Genomic DNA, 16,217 nt, shown 5'->3' with positions numbered 1-16,217 from the left:
AGAAAGTGGTTGAAACGGTTGAATCAGTTAGACATTTTAACTCATTGAGTGCCACTGAGCAAAGTAGACCAATTGTTTGAGTTGAGAATTAGCTCAATCAATTATTGTTGTATATACAACAATGCCTTGTAAAAGAATCCCATTAGGCTAAAATATGTGGTTTCGAAAATCATACAAAATTGGTACTGCAGCATTAAAAGAACCTGCGTGGATTTTGTAGTGACAAATATTTGCAATTGTGCCCACTAGATGCTGCTAAGGTGCCTGTCTTTTTTAAACCTGGATTTTTTTAAATAAATCACTTACCTGTTTTCTTTATGAATCACTTTTTACAGGAAAACAAGCATCTATTACAAACTACTGTGTATATAATACCAAATATAAACAACTATTTTGCATGATATGCTATGTCTATTTCCATCAATGGCACTTAGAAATCTATCCTTCTTACACTCCTACCAAATGTGAAAATTTGTCAAAAAAATACTGTCAGTATTTGTTTTATATCAATGTTAAATCCCCGCTAATAAATGTCCCCATTGACTTTCGAATAAAACATGACATACCTAGTATGGATGTCATTTTTATAAATATAGTGACTTTGCTCACCTTCTACACACACACATCGCCATGGAAACTGATAACGGAATAGCTTTTCTGCAACAAAAAAAAAAAAATGTACAAGAACAAGCACTTGGATGATGGGCAAGGGAGTATTTTTAGAAGAGGACAACAACACAACCCACGACTTTCATCAACTTTTAAAACACACATGTATGAAGAAACGCCATTGGTGTGGTTGATCAGCATGATTTAGACTGCGAGCCTTCACTCACACACATCGCCATGGAAACTGATAAAAGAATAGCTTGGCTGCCATGCATGAACAGCATGGGGGGGCTACAGTTGAGAGGACATGAAAAGCTGGGGATAGAAAACGTGCGTAAAAAGATCATTTTAAGTGGCGTACAAAAGGCACATTTGATGGATTCCGCGTGCTTGTCAAAGTAACTATTGTACCCAAAGTGAATTTAGCGACTGGGTTTAGAAGGGTTGTGAGGGAGAGAGATCAAGAAGGGATGGCGGGGTGTACGAGGGAAGAGAGTACACCACCTACACTCCATCTCCATGGCAACTGCCACACTAGAACGAGAAGGCATAACGCCGTTGTGCCAAGTGTTTACTTGGATGGTTGAGGTGAAATGTAATACAATCTAATGTGGTGGGAATTGGAAAATAAGGCAGTGATGGAAAGGTCTGTTGGTGAAAAAAATGTTGAGTCATGAAACCATTAAGTTACCAAAAAAAAAAAAAACTCCTCAATGGACAAATGTCAATTTTGGGCAATGGCAATTGGAAAAAGTCAATTTCTTCTGTGATCGTTTTCCATTCATTTTCATGTTGCACCACAGCACAGCGTGATGATGATGATGATGATGATGATAATTGCGCCGGCGCGGCACTGTCAAAACACAACTAATCAATTAGACAAGCAGGGCGAAAGATTTCTTTTTTTTTTGTTCTGTCACTATGATTTGATGCTCTTTATAATCACCGTCATAATCACTTGAGATGAGGGCCGGTCGGCTTGCTTTCTTTCAGTGGTGTCATGGGCAAATTTAATGATGGACTGGTGGGTTGCTGCACAGTCGTATGGAGGACTCGGTACACGGCCTTGAGGGGAGCCAGTGAGGGTAGTGTGCCAACTAAAGTTTTATTTATGGTAAGAAGGTCATACTTCCACAGTACAAAAGGGCAGTTCATTGAAAGAAAACCAAAACGATAAGAGTGGAAGAGAATCTCCAAAGAATATAATCCACTCAATATGGATTTGTCTTCCTGAAATCCGGAAATTAATTTCCGAAATGAATCTTCTGCCCGACCATGAGTACAATTGTTCAGTTTTGATGGATTTAGCATCCCAGAAATGAAGGAAATAGCATTCCCATTCACGTAGCTAGTGTGCTCTGCTTGGCCGCCGTCCTATGGCGTGCACCTCTGGAGGCCACGCCCCTTCCCGACATCCCTCCCGACATGTTGGGGAAGCCGTGAATGGCTACATACTTACGGTAGGCTTCGCGGATGATTCGGAAGGCTCTTGCGTTGGCGTATGGGATGTCGGTGACGGGGTCCCGGTACAACGCCGTCTTGTGCGTGACGGGGCAGATTTCCTGCACAGGGACCTGGGGCGTCGCCTGAGCCCCAATCGGGAAGGCAGAGTCAAACGCCTCGTCGTCACTAAACGTGACGAAGGTGCGGGAGCAGAGGCTGCCGGCCGGTTGCTGGGTTTGAGACGACGGCGCGGCCTGGCTCGCCGTTGGGGGGACGTCCTGGTCCAACCTTGGGGAAATCACAAAGCCCCCTTAAATTACATCACTATTTTTGTAGTATGGAATAGGATTAGTTGCTCAAAAGATTTCAAATAAAATAATTTGCAGCGAGGAGATTACACAAAGGGATTACAGAGGTCAGAGGTCAAAAACGTACCCTTCTACGTCGACGTTTTCCTCTTTTAGAAGCGATGACGAGACAATCGGCATCAGGACGGAGTGGTAGCGGATGGTCGGGCCTTCGAATTTACGCTTTTTGTGGACTTGTTTCTTCTTGTCTGCTTCTAGCCGCTCGTAGTTTTCTACAAGTGGAATAAAATGGGGTTAAATACAGTGTGTGAATCAGAAAATAGGAAGATGAATTAAAAAAAAGTATTTATACCCAGTGACCGAATGTTTAGTTCTGCAGTGATCTTAGCCTCGGCTAGAAGTTCCTCTTGGGTAAGGGGTCGGTCGCGGTGAGCCCCCCGACGACGTCGAGGTGCGTCCTGGCGCTCCTGCAGGCGGAGATTTGTTTTACGGGTGTGCTCGCTGGTGGATTGTCGCACTGACTTGCGGGCTGCAACAGAGATAACAAATGGTTGTCATCTTTTTGGTGTTGAGGTGAGATATTCTGTCACAAACGTACCTCCACTGTCTTGAAATTCTTGTGGAATCCTCCGCTTGAGCTCCGCTTTGGGTTTCTTCTCAGTCTTTTTTGTTTCCTCGGTGGGTCTTTTGGGCTTCGGCTTAGGCTTGGCTACTTTCACAGGCTCCTTTAAACAAACGTGTATCGAAGAGTCAATAAACAGTACTCTAAAATACATGGCTCATTTTTTTGACAACCTTATATGCTTTAGTCACAACACGACTCTTCCTTCGAGGGGCATCGTCCTCCTGGGCACTGTCTGGCTCATCTCCTTCGTCGATGTCAAAATCGCTGTCCACTTCGTCCTCCGTGTCTGAATGATCTTCATTATACTCGTCATCTCCCGATTCCTAAAATTATAGATTGAAATATGACATTTTATTGTGAAAATACACTCTAAAGTAGGCATTTGTTCTTAATGTGTCCCGCCGTATAAACCAATAGTACACAGCAATAGTGTCATTGTTGACATCCACTATTATACTAGATCACAAACGAGCACTTACATCGTTAAATCCGCCGTAAGTTGTCTTATAGAATTCGTCCTCTTCCTCGGCGTCGAGCAATTTGGACATGCGATTCCCTGCCGTTTTTCGGGGCTCGCGATGAACCGCTAAATTTGTTTTATTCATGATTTGCCAGGAAACGATGGCTAAGATAGCCCCCCCGATTGTCTTCTTTAGCGGGGTAGGCCAAGCGCCAAACGTATTTCTTTGCAAATTTACTCACGTTTTTAAGTGCTAAACTATCGCCTCGTATGGATGGGGAAGCAAATATATACAAGGAAGTGCATCGGAGCTGTTTGGAGAGAGATAATACATGCAAAAGGGTAATACTCGCTTGTAGCTGCGTGCTAACCGTAGCCACCGTTCTATTCAAAATTGTCACTTGTCTTCCGGTTGAGGTGAGTACTTCCGGTATAAAAAAAACTGCCTTCAAAATACAGCAAAACTACGCAAAATGAAATAATTTTGTAAACATGTCAATTTCTAAACAAATAATAACTGATTCAAAATTCTTAATGATTTTATGTCTTGGGGGTGGATCTAAATAATTTTTAAATACCTGACATAATAAGTCAGGGAAGGCAAGTTTATAATGAATGATTACTTTTTTATTTAAGTTTTCATGTCATAACATGAAACAACTTTAAAAAAAAACTCAAATAAATTATCTAAATCAAAATAAAAAAACATTAAAATTAACATTGTAAAGTATTATCAATGTCAGCTGGGATAGGCTCCAGCACCCCCGCGACCCTAATAAGAATAATGTGGTTCAGAAAACGAGATGAGAGAAGTATTTTTAAATAGAACAACCTACATGCACTAGTATTTTGATTTTTGATGTTTGCATTGATAAAATAGTTAAAATGTTTGAACTCCCTAATAATAATAATACTTACGTATTTTGTTACACAGTACTCAAACACAAAAAGTAATAGTCTATTCTCCATGCGTTGTTCTTAGTTGAATACTCAGGGTACTTTGCATGCATGCAGGGTACTTTGAGTATATGCTTCAAAATGGACCTCTAAAAAAACTACCAGATTCTCAGAATTGAATATGTATTTACATAAGTTTCATGGTAAACTTGCTGGTCTCCACGTAGTTGCCCGTGCCGCCATTACTACTGCTGGCGGCGGTCCTGGGCACATACGCAATATTAGCCGTGTGCTTAATCTGCCCTTTGCTTTTACTCCAGAATAACATGGCCAGGAAACAAATGCTGACAGAACTGAAAAATGACAGAAAACCGATGGACGCGGCGATGAACAGCGTCTTGACGTCAAATAACGGCTCGCGTGAGCCAACTGTGGAAGGCGGCGAGGCGGCGAGCCAGCTTTTCAGGTGAAAGGGCTTGTTGCCGGCCGGGGCCCGGACGCGGAGCTCCACGGGCCATGTGTCGCTCCCCGCCGCGTTGGACGCCACGCAGCGGTAAGTACCGGCGTCCTGCGGCTGGGCGTAACGGACCTCCAGCGTTCCGTTGGCGAGCGCCCGGACCCTGCCGATGTCCGTCAACGCCGTTCGCTTCGGATTAAGCCAGGTGACAGATGGCGAGGGCCGGCCTTCCGCATTGCAGTGCAACACCGCGGCGTGGCCCTGGTCCACCCTGGCCACGTTGGCTTGGCGCAGTCCGATGCGAGGGGACTGGCACGTGAGCATTTCCGCCATTTTGAGGAAATCCCAACGACCCGGCGAGCCGCACGTCGGCGGGTTCTCGCCGAAGTCTAGCGTCAAACGACGGCGTGCCAACCACAGCAGGCGGCAGTCGCAAGATAACGGGTTCTTGTCCAGTCTTAGACGTCGAAGACCGTCGGGCGAGTGGAAGACGCCCTCCTCCAGGGTGGCGAGGACGTTTCCGGAAACGTCGAGGAGGCCGAGACGCGCCAAACCCTTAAACGCCGCCGTTTCGATGCGGTGTAACCGTCCCCCGACCAGGTGGAACTCTTCAAGTCTGAGCAATTCCATCAGGTGGTTGCGTTGGATGCAGTCGATGGGGTTGTAGGACAAGTCTAGGCAGACTAGGTAGACCAGGTGGTTTAAAGCCGGGTACGGGATTTCGCTGAGGTTGCAGCTTCTGATCGCGAGGGATGTAAGATTGAGGCCGACTAAACTGTTAGCAGACATTGTCTCCAGTCTCGGCCAATCGGACACCACCAGTTCTTTCAGGCGCCCTAAGCCCAGGAAAGCATAGTCTGACATGGTGGTGGAATCAAGCCGGTTCAGGTGTAAAGCTAGCAACCTGCCCAGAGACGCAAAGGCCTCAGTGGGAACTGATGTGAGATTGCGGGTGTCCAAGTGGAGTTGGCGCAGGTCGGTCAAACCCGCAAAGGCCCCGCGAGAGACGAAGACCACGTCGTTTCGTAACGCGTTGAGAACGCGTAGGTCAGCCAGGTTTCGGAAGGTGAAATCCAGAAAGCCCAGGATCTCGTTGTCGCTCACGTCGAGCAGTCGGAGTCTCGACAGTTCGGCGAAAGTCCCGACTGGGATCACCTTGAGGCGGTTGCGAGCCAAGCGGAGACTGAGCAAGTTCCGCAGGCCCAAGAAGACGTCGGCGTCCACGTATGCTAAGACGTTGTCGCTCAGATCCAAGTCCTCCAGTAGTGTAAAAGCCATGAATTGCTGGTGGGTCAAAGTCTTGATGGCATTGTGGCTCAGGTTGAGCTTGGTCAAGTTCTGGGGGAGGTGCTCCGGCACGGCGGTAAGTCGGGCGCCGGAGCAGTCCACGGCGGACTTGGACGGGTCGCAGCGGCAGGGGTCCAGACACGACTCTGGCGCTTGTGACGTCATGGTCAATCCGGCCGCCAAAACGCAGAGAGCCCCCCAACACGGTGGGGGATAGCAGCCCGCCTGCATGGGAGACAGCTGGGGAATAAAAGTCATCAATAAACATGTAATATTCAAGTTTTTGGGAATATTTTTGGGGTAACTTGCTTTTAATAAAGGGGTATTTTGGCTTCATATTGGTTTATTAAACAATACAAAATGAATACTTTGACAAATAAGTTCATATTTTTCAAAAAGATGTTTAGTTTAAAAAAGCCAGTCAACAAATGAGCATTCATCTTTTGAAATTTGATTCATTTTTTAATACAGGGGGACTCAAATATGTTTTTCACTACAACTACCATGGAAAATATTATTTTAAAATCTTAAAATATGTAATTTATAAGGTATTAAAAACCAAAACATGCCAAAAATGACAGCATTTAAACACAAATTTACGTCAATACAAATGTGACCCACTTTGTGATATTTCAGCCAACCAAAAAGTACTAAACAATATTTTCAAGGATAAAGCAAAGCAAAATGAAGACACGGGCACTCACCAGTGCTTGAGTGCAGATTCCCTTTCACTACGATGACTCCATCTCCGACGCCTTGTTGCTGCGAGAAAGACAAAAAAAGACATTTGTAGATGACAATTCCTTGAGAATCAGAACAAAGTATTCAAATGCATTGAAGAAAGAGGAAAAAACACCTCGTGATCATTCTGAAATGAAGCGGCATCCTCGTGGCAACAACAACATCCAAGAGGAGGAGAACCTGGCTGGACCCAAGAAGCATGCTGGGGATTATATGGACTGCCTGATGGCCGCTGTCCAAGTTGCAACGTAGACTACACGTAAGGCAGGCAGGCAGAAATCACACAAACTAGGAGCATGTCTTTTTTTTAACAATATATACATTTTACCAAATACTGAAGACTGATTTTCCCATATACATATATACAATGACCAGAACGGATGTCTATGAGGTTCAGTTAAATTGCTTACCATTATTTTTTGGGGTTGATTCAGATAAATTGACATATTTGAATAAATACTTATATATCAATACTTATTAATGTTGTTGTTCTGTCATTTCACTGAAAAGAGTTCATTCAAGGACAACTGAAGCAAAACACACATTTCACCACTGGGAGGAGCTTTAGGTCAATATAAACAGAATGTAAAGGAACTATTACTACTAAACTAAACCTTAATAAGACTCAGAATTCCCTTTTTTGTGTGTGCTCTACCAAAAACAAAATAAAAGAATAATCACTTAAGTAAAAAAAATATAAGTGACAATGTTGACAGAAAAATATGATGTGTATAGGGTTTTTTAACGCTGGAAAATACACTTTTAGGTCGACAAAATCGGTCAAAAAGTTTTTTGATGTCATTTTATATAATAACTCTTTGCTCTAAGCTTTGTAAAAATGCCTCATGTAATAATGACCTGACATTTTCTACATATTTGATGGAAGGGAACCTTTTACTGAACTTTTCAAGCAATTTTTAATGCATAAAATCAACCCTCCTAGTCAAAGTGGACGTCTAGCGCCATCATACCAAATAAGCCAACTTTTTTTATCCATAAATAAAGTGACCCAACCCACATGAGATCTACTTAACATGAATATAACCTGAGAACCAAACCAAGTTTAACACCACTAGTATACACATTTTTAGTGTTTTATGTGTTAAATACACTTGTTATATTCCACATATTTGATGGCCCGTTTCCAAAACAATTTGCTTTTTCCACTAATAACACTTTTTTCACGATTAAGCAAAACCTTGTGGATGTTAAACGTTCTTTCTTGACTAGCAACCCTTGTCCCCTTCCCACTGGTCAGCCCTACTTTTCTTTCTGCGCCTGATGTTCCATTACAGGAATAAAAGCATGACGGCTAATCCACTTATGTGTTCCCTGGACAAAACACACACACACAAAATAAAATACAAATTCCTCTATGCTGCATATGGACTGCAGGCTACATAAATACACCGTTTCTTTGTAACATACCCACACACACACACACACACTTTTGTAATCTCCCAAGACAATTTCCTATGCAGTGCAAATATGGAGAAATTGAAAAGGTTGTCCTGATGTTAAGTAAGACATTGGTGAGATATAATTGTGATGTCTTCCAAGCTCACCTTGTTTGATTTTTTTGTTTCATCATTTTTAAACAGAAAAGTCATTTAAATTCCATTTTGTGAGGATAAACATTGAAAGACAAGGGGAAAAATAACTCTCCACTCTTATTGTTTTTTTTGTGTCTTACAACCCCTCTATCATTTTTTAAATTACATTTTAATATTTCTTAATACATTCCTTTTTACTTGACTTTGTACTTTATACTTTTTACTTTAGTGATGAGTGATGACTATGTTAATATTTTTGGCCTTTTTTTCTGTTTATGTTTCATATGTACTGTTAACGGATGCACTTTTTTATATGTATCCTATCTTCTGCTGACCCGGCCCATCTGTCAAATTTTTACAGTCAATGTGGCCCCAATGTGTAATTGGACGTCTATGGTCGTCGACGGAAAACGATGAGTGAAGAAGGCTTGAAAAATCCCCCATGCACACACACACACACACACACACACATACACTTTGGTCAAATGTTAATGATTTACTAATTCCCAGCGTTAAATCTCTGGGCGTTAAAATTCCTCAAGCTTGCAAACGTGGAGAGAGGATAAATGGATGGGGGATGAGAGGGAATTAAAAATGGAAGAAAAAAACAGCACTTCACTTTAAAATAATAACCATGTCATGGTCTGATTGCTTTGTTTTTGTCCTATATTTAACTCAGTGGACTGGGAAATGAAAAGAAAGAGAGGGGCTAGCCACAAGGAAAAAAAAAAGTCAAGATGAAGGAAGGAGGAGTGATGTATACATTGGAATAAATGCAGTACATCATTGGATATATGGAAATATGACATATGAAATATTGAGGACATTTGAAATCAGGAACAATATACAGGTTGTTGTTTTCTTATTTTAAGAGATTTTCAATTGGAAACTAATAGTGTAAAATCTATTTTAGGATGAAATAATCAGTTAAAATACTATATAATATTTCCTCTTTTCAGAGAAGACGTCTTAACATTTTATTTTGAAGTAACACAAAGCACCAAATATGATGTGACCTTATAAAATTAGCATTATTATGATGATGTTTAGTCCTCGGCATGTAAATCAAACCTTTAATCAGATCTTTTTCGGCTCAATTAATCAAGGAAAATAATGAATGCAACATCCTGTTGGGATGAAAACACCCCATGTGTGTGTGTATGTGTGTGTATATATGTGTGTATGTGTGTGTGTGGCCCATAAACATAAGTGTATAAGAAAGTCCAGGTGGCCAGATAATTAAAACATGTTTCTCCTACTTGATTTTTCACCAAAATTTAAACGCTAACATCTGCTTCTGTGTGAGGTGTGTATTGTACTTGGCTCTTGTGTGTGTAGTTGTGTACGTGTAATTAATCCTTCTCTTGTTCTTAGTGGAACGCCGCCGTCGTCGGCGTCATCACAAAGAAGACATTTTTTTAATCAAAGGTCATTAAAGCTGAATGTCAGGAAATTAATATTGTTGAGTGTATGAATAGATTAAAAATATATATTATTATGGTGCTTGGACTGTTTTTTTTAAAATAGTTTCTAGTGACAAAGTGTCTTCAATACAGCCAGTGTTGTTATTTGTATTATTTTTCTTTTTTGCACTGTTGCACATCGCCATGACAACCAAACCTGAGGAAGGCTTTGTCGAAATTGTGTGTGTTTTTATATTTCCAAATTCTAGACCAATTAGTTTTAGCTCAAGATGGAAGAGGAACGTCTCACTTCTTCTTTGTTTTTTTCTTTTTTTTTACTATTTTGACAGCTTCACCTTAAAATCATTTGCTGCATTATCCACATGAAAGCTTGTTAAAAGTTTGCTTGTGACCTCGAATATTTAAAAAGGACAAATCAATGTGGGAGGACGTCCTTTTAGGCCAATTAGCTTGTTGTAAGTCTCATATTTTGAGGGGAAATAACAATTTTAGCTTTGGTTACAGCCATTTGACTCCAAACTTTACTTTACGAGTTAACTCTTACACTGCTATTGCAAAAACAAATGCAAAAATATAATAAAAATGCAAAAAGATCATATTTCTGCTATTTTCCCACCACAAAAATATTAATTTCACCTTCCCCACAACCAAACTATACATTATTGATGTATTTTCTTTTTCTTTACGATGTTAATAACATCAACTGTTAAACAATTTGCATGTTTACCACAGTTGGCTTTCAAAACTAGGCATTAACTTCCTACTTGCTCATTGGCCCACGGGCACAAATACACACAAACATGCACACTCACACACACACACACATTTTGCCAGTTGGAAGCTGAGTGCACAGTGAAGAGGAACTCAACAAAATACCTCTGGGGTTGGCGTGTGTATAAACAATAAAAAAAAAACGTTTCCCACACAAACAAACATGAACTTTTGAACTCACGTTTCTGACACGCCTCCAAACGAGGTTTCCCACCATGGACGTCTATTGCCGTCAATGGCAGCTCCCGAATTCCTATCCACAGACAACAAAGCAAATGATCAACATACTGCAGCGTATTCCCCATATGGTGTCTCTCATGAGAGAAAATCCTGTGCTTTTTTTTCCTTCATAATGTCACTTTCGTGAGTGTATGTGTGTAACCAGTGCAGCGGTCTGGAAATAGGGGGCACATTAATCTTATTTGTCATAACCTGTCCCGCGAGACACTCGGACCCCCGCGTCCCTTTTTTTTTTTACTCACTGTAACTCGGGCCCCCTCTTGTGTGCTATCAGTATCTGCAGCGGACAGAAAGAGTGAGGCTAATTGCATGTGAGCGTTAAGACGGTGGAAGGAAGACAAAGAGCATGCTAGTGTGTGTGTTTTTGTGTATGTGTGTGTGTGTGTGTGTGTGTGTGAGGCCTTTGTTTGGACCCTCGCCACCGCTATCACACAACATAAATGACTCTCCTCTTTTTCGTGTTAGGTGTCCATCATGTGTGAGTTTAAATGTGTGAAAGGACAAAGAAAAGCACATTAAAACACCTTTTCAAATGCCACTTTACTTTTTACTGGAAATATGTATACTTGATTATAGTATATGTAATTTTTTTGCTAATGGGTTGTTTTGCCTGATGAAATGAAAAGTTTCATCATAATGACTTAAGGGTTATATTGATGTCGGAATTAGTTAGCGGAGAAAATACTGTGTTTAAATGCCACATGAATAATTATGAGCACTTGTATAGGATGATATGCAGCTAATTGCTGATTAAAAGCATTTTTTGTACTGCGCTTTTTTTGTGTTAATACTCGAAAATGCCACATTTCTGGAATGGCCAACTTACCAAAAATGACCCCAACAAGACGCCACAGCCGCCTCATCCCGCCAAGTTGACCAAAAAAAATGGCCTCCATTCCAACAAGCTCTTCTGCAACAAAAGATGTAAAGAATGCATTAAAAACAATTCATTACACGATCAAATTGACTTTGACAAGCTTCAAAATTCAAGCGTTTGAAAACCACACGCTAATTACAGTGCATTGTTTTTCCCTACACAGTGGTACTAAATAACAACAACTCCTGTGTGTAGAATACAGGACAGCTTGGGGGTTAATTAGGGAATAGTAAAGAGAACACATGTGGCACTTTAATATCCCCTCTGCATCAGAGCTCATTTCACAGACCACCCGCTTTCTTCCCGTGGAGCATAAGTGTGTGTGTTGGCGCCTATGACCAGGGTCAGGGGTGGTTCCTCTACCGCTGGTCCCAAAGGCAATATACACACACACACACATACACACACTCATACACACACTTTGGTCCAGGTGTGTATAAGGACAGGAGGTCATTTAAATGAGATGAGGTGTTTATTTCAGCCTGTGGCCCTGTCAAGGTGGAGACATCCAACATCTATCATCCTTCTGTCCACCTCTTCGTCCAATCAAATGTCTTCTGTTAAAGTCGCCACTATGGAGATTATTAGATGTACTGCCCAGATTCTATGAAATAATAACAGACCTGATGGAAAAGCTACAAGGGTTCAAGTGTTTCAGAATATAGATATCCTCCTGACTTGACTACCAGGATACAAAAAAATGTTGCATTTATTTTGAAATTCTCCAATCTTTGTGGGGTCGTTGAATGGAATACTGCAATTTTGTAGTATTGGAAAGGTCTTAATGTCCTCTATAGAGCACAAAAGTGAATGGGTTTGAGATATTTAGGTTTAAAAATTGGAACAACTAGTAGTTAGGAGGATATGTTACACAGAAAAATATTTGGCAGAATTGCATTCATTCTCCTTTTTTTGCTGCTGTGTTAAAAAAACTATTCCTGACAAAATATCTCGCCTATAAGAGTCCACAGATGCTCATTTTCCTTCAAAAATCCCCAAATTTCAAGAGCAAAAAGGGAAAAACTCCCAATTTGTATCCCCCAAAAATCCACCCATCCACACACATGCGTCGTACACACAATCATCTCTTTGCAAGTCCTGTAATTTCCCTCATTACGAGCACAATTTCCTAGCAGGGCGCCTTACAGCGTTTAGGAGATTTAGGAGCGTGGACGGGGTGCCGTTTCCAGCACCGTTTTTCCCGGCACGAACCGGTGACTGGGCAACAAAAGACCAATCTGTTAGAGCCGTAAATGAGCAGTCAGGTGTGTTCGCCTGTGTGTGTGTATGAGTGTACACGAATATCTGTGTGTGTGTGTGTGTCTCCAAGCAGTAAATGAACACTCTCTCCATCTCTCATCTATCAAAGACTTGACACCAGGAGCAGCTGTGGGGGCGCGCACACACACACACACACACACACACACACACACACGCACACACACTCCACTACTTTAGCAATTTGGGATAATTAGCCTACTATACAATGTCCGCCTGTGGTCCCCGGGGGTCCTGTGGGCGTGTGCACGTTTCAGTCAGTGTCTGGTAAGGATCAGCTGTGTTAAGCGTCCCGTGACATCTAAACTACTAATTCATTGCTACATTAACGCCATTGATTAACATAAGGCTGCACACACACACACATACACACACAATGGAAGGCACACATCTGGGGGGAATGCTGTGGCCTTTCATTTTCATTTCAAACACAAAAGATAGAAGTATTTTTTTTTCATTCCAATAGTGGACGATGATAGACTGGTAGTCGCTGTCACCTCTCCCAGTTAAATTGGATTGGACGTCTGTTGTCATATTGGGTTAAGGTGCAGAATTTGGAGTGAATGTTTTGTACGTGGGGGTTTATACACAAATCATTTTGAAAATATCTTCATATCTAGAATAGAATGTAGATCAATTGTATAGTTAATACATGGGAATTATTCCTCAAAATTCTCAGGCATTTATACCAGTGTCATTTAAATAATCAATAATAATAATGTATATGTATTTTTTGACGATTTTGACTAATGAAATGCGTTAACTTGTCTCAGTGGCACAGAAAATACATGAATTATACAGTAAATATTGGCTTGAATCTCCCGAGTTAAAGCTTTAACTTTAGTAAAATATTACTATTGCTTTTAACTCATTCGCTGCCATAACAGAAGGCCACACCCACTAGCAGATAATTCCAAGTGTACATCCTACAGCGCCAAGAGCCAGGTGTTGGATCCAAGACAGCCAAATCAAGCCCCCCACCCCCGAATCAATAACATCTTGATTGGATCTGATTGCGCTCCTCTTTGGCTGCCATGTAGTATGTAAGTTTGCCACCACCATCATCATCATCATCATCAATCCGAACACTCAACCCCCCCCCCCCCTCTCCTCGTTGTCTCCACACAATGCGACTAATCATGCAAACGGTCTCACTTTCTTGAGGGTTCCAAAGCGTTGCGCTCGATAAAGGGTTACAGAGAGACTAATTAAAAGGTGTTGTGTTTTTTTAAGGGGGTCTTTGCATTGTGATGATACTCCCCCCATAGGCATCCATTGGAAAATAATCACCAAATTATAAGTAGACGCTGATGATGGAGAGGAAGGAACATAGCTTGAAAGGATAAAGACTTCAAAATAAGACAAGGACAGAGACAAAATTGGCTTGGGTGAGAAATGGAAATAGCATAGAAAAAGTCAAGCAAGAATAGAGAGAAAGCTTCCAAGTCGGGTGATAAAGATGTCAAAGTAAGCCTTGGAAGGACAAAGATGATGATGTAAAAATAAGACAAGGATAGGGGAAAGACATTAAATATTAAAATGTAAAAGTATTTGAAAGGGAAAAGAGGTGATTGGCAATATTACTGGGGGCAAGGGCATCCAGTGTATTTAGATCCCGTGGGAAATGAACGCAAGGACACCACATGACTCCTGGAAATGATCAGAAAACTATGACGCCATTCTCTCAATTAAGCAGGAAGTCTTGGAGTAATTCATCTTAAACCCCGCCCCCTTGCCCCCTCCCCAAAATGGCTCTTGAGACATTTTGGCGTGCGGACTCATGACAGACATGCCGACCGTCCCCATCCTCCAGTTTGACCTTGTTACGAAGCGGGAAGGCCCCGGGGGGCCCGGTGGTGGTCAGTGGGGGTTTGCGTGGGCCGATTGAGGGCGATCGGGGGGGTCGGCGGTCCAATCACCTTCTGGTAACGAGCTGTCATGTGCACGTTGGGGTGTTCCCACACATCCCTAAAAACAGCGGCGCCCCGGCAAAATCAACCTTTTTAGATTATTTTCTATTTCAGCCAATGGCCAATAAGACCTTTTGGTCAAAAGGTGACGACCAATCAGACGGAACCGAAGGGAAAAAAATGGACTCCCTTGGCTGTTCATTATAGCCTGTGAGTGTGTGTTTGTGTGTGTGTATTTGTGTGTCAGATTAACAGCTTTTCCATTGACGCTATTGAGACTGGACTCAATTGACTTTAAATGATTGATTTGATCCTTCTTGCTTCTGTAGTATGAATTTTGTAGGACAAATTTAACGGAAATGTAATGATGCTATCACCTTATTGAAAGTACATCTAGATCTGAGTACATGTAAGATAACCTTTTTGTACTGTGAGTACTTGTACTTGTTATTTTGGTAGGTAAGAAAGAGATTGATGATGTAAAAAGACTGGGGCTGCTTTGAGGCTTCAAGACCTGGACGACAAACCAACTTTAAGCTTTTTACTGAAAAACTTAAGCATTTTTGCTAAATCAAAACAATACCAGACAGTAGAGTGGGACGAAATATCTCAACAGATTCAAAAGTGCATCTTATTCCTGACCTCAGTGATACTAACATGCCATTTAAGCAACGAATCTGAGCATCCCACTCAAAGAAAACCATTAAAGTGTCCCATTTCCATCCCAACTTTCTTAAGCCAATCATTTCCAAGGATTACCTTAAAATGGTTTCATGTTGACATGACATTTCAAGACGAAACTTGACCTCTTGGCATCCAAACCACATGGCTTAAGCAATTTACATAACCAAAGAGACACATTGGTCTTGTGTTTAACCTCAAGAGCTCATCAGCTGCCTGCTTCACTCGAGTGTTCCTTCATTGTAACCCAGATAATAAGCCTTTGGTTTTCCGGCTGCGGGTCTATTACTTCTTTATTTAAACGGGCCCACTCCTCCGCCCAGAAAATAAAGGTGCAAAAGGGGAGGAGGGTAAGCGGGTGGGTGTTATGGGGGGGTTGGGTTAGGCGACCTCTGTTCAGGCGGCTATCAGCGGGGAGCACATCGGAGTCTCCGCGGTCTGACGCTCGCTGATAAGAGCAGCTTGATTAAGCCACATGCACGAGGGTGGAGTGGAAGCCATTGTTGGGGGGGGGCGACGTACGTCTGGCCCGGCACTGATAATCAAGCATCGGCGCTGATTTTTTTACTCTCGCATCATCTGCAATTTCGCCAATTCTCGCTCTGACGAGGCAGCTTTTTCACACCGGTAAGCCAAGAGGGCGTGGCCTTTGCCGA

The 16,217-nt window shown here is 41.9% G+C and overlaps 2 protein-coding genes and 1 long non-coding RNA gene across 4 annotated transcripts; 1 reads left to right on the top strand and 2 right to left on the bottom strand.

Annotated features, from left to right (window-relative positions):
* Positions 1–1,695: 1,695 nt before the first annotated feature.
* Positions 1,696–3,851, bottom strand: vps72a (vacuolar protein sorting 72 homolog a). The gene is made up of 6 exons (XM_077743673.1): positions 3,465–3,851; positions 3,156–3,308; positions 2,959–3,085; positions 2,713–2,889; positions 2,488–2,632; positions 1,696–2,340 (listed from the first exon to the last, which is right to left on the bottom strand). Exons 1-6 carry the CDS (start codon positions 3,588–3,590, stop codon positions 1,950–1,952), a joined length of 1,119 nt encoding a protein of 372 aa, XP_077599799.1. The 5' UTR covers positions 3,591–3,851; the 3' UTR covers positions 1,696–1,949.
* On the top strand, positions 3,199–6,499 carry LOC144214934 (uncharacterized). Its single transcript, XR_013330300.1, has 3 exons — positions 3,199–3,862; positions 4,663–4,895; positions 5,041–6,499. It is a non-coding gene; the product is annotated as an uncharacterized LOC144214934 (long non-coding RNA).
* LOC144214927 (leucine-rich repeat and immunoglobulin-like domain-containing nogo receptor-interacting protein 1) lies at positions 4,044–7,037 on the bottom strand. 2 transcript variants are annotated; one of them, XM_077743664.1, is made up of 3 exons: positions 6,943–7,037; positions 6,791–6,848; positions 4,044–6,326 (listed from the first exon to the last, which is right to left on the bottom strand). In XM_077743664.1, exon 3 carries the CDS (start codon positions 6,315–6,317, stop codon positions 4,530–4,532), a length of 1,788 nt encoding a protein of 595 aa, XP_077599790.1. In that variant the 5' UTR covers positions 6,318–6,326; positions 6,791–6,848; positions 6,943–7,037; the 3' UTR covers positions 4,044–4,529. The 2 variants fall into 2 exon arrangements, with proteins under 2 accessions (XP_077599790.1, XP_077599791.1); XM_077743665.1 differs by having other exon boundaries at positions 4,044–6,311.
* Positions 7,038–16,217: the final 9,180 nt, after the last annotated feature.

The sequence above is a fragment of the Stigmatopora nigra genome, chromosome 21, assembly GCF_051989575.1.
Source record: "Stigmatopora nigra isolate UIUO_SnigA chromosome 21, RoL_Snig_1.1, whole genome shotgun sequence".
Lineage (NCBI taxonomy): Eukaryota > Metazoa > Chordata > Actinopteri > Syngnathiformes > Syngnathidae > Stigmatopora > Stigmatopora nigra.
Note: the sequence above shows the minus strand (reverse complement) of the source record. Positions and strands in the feature narration are given on the sequence as shown.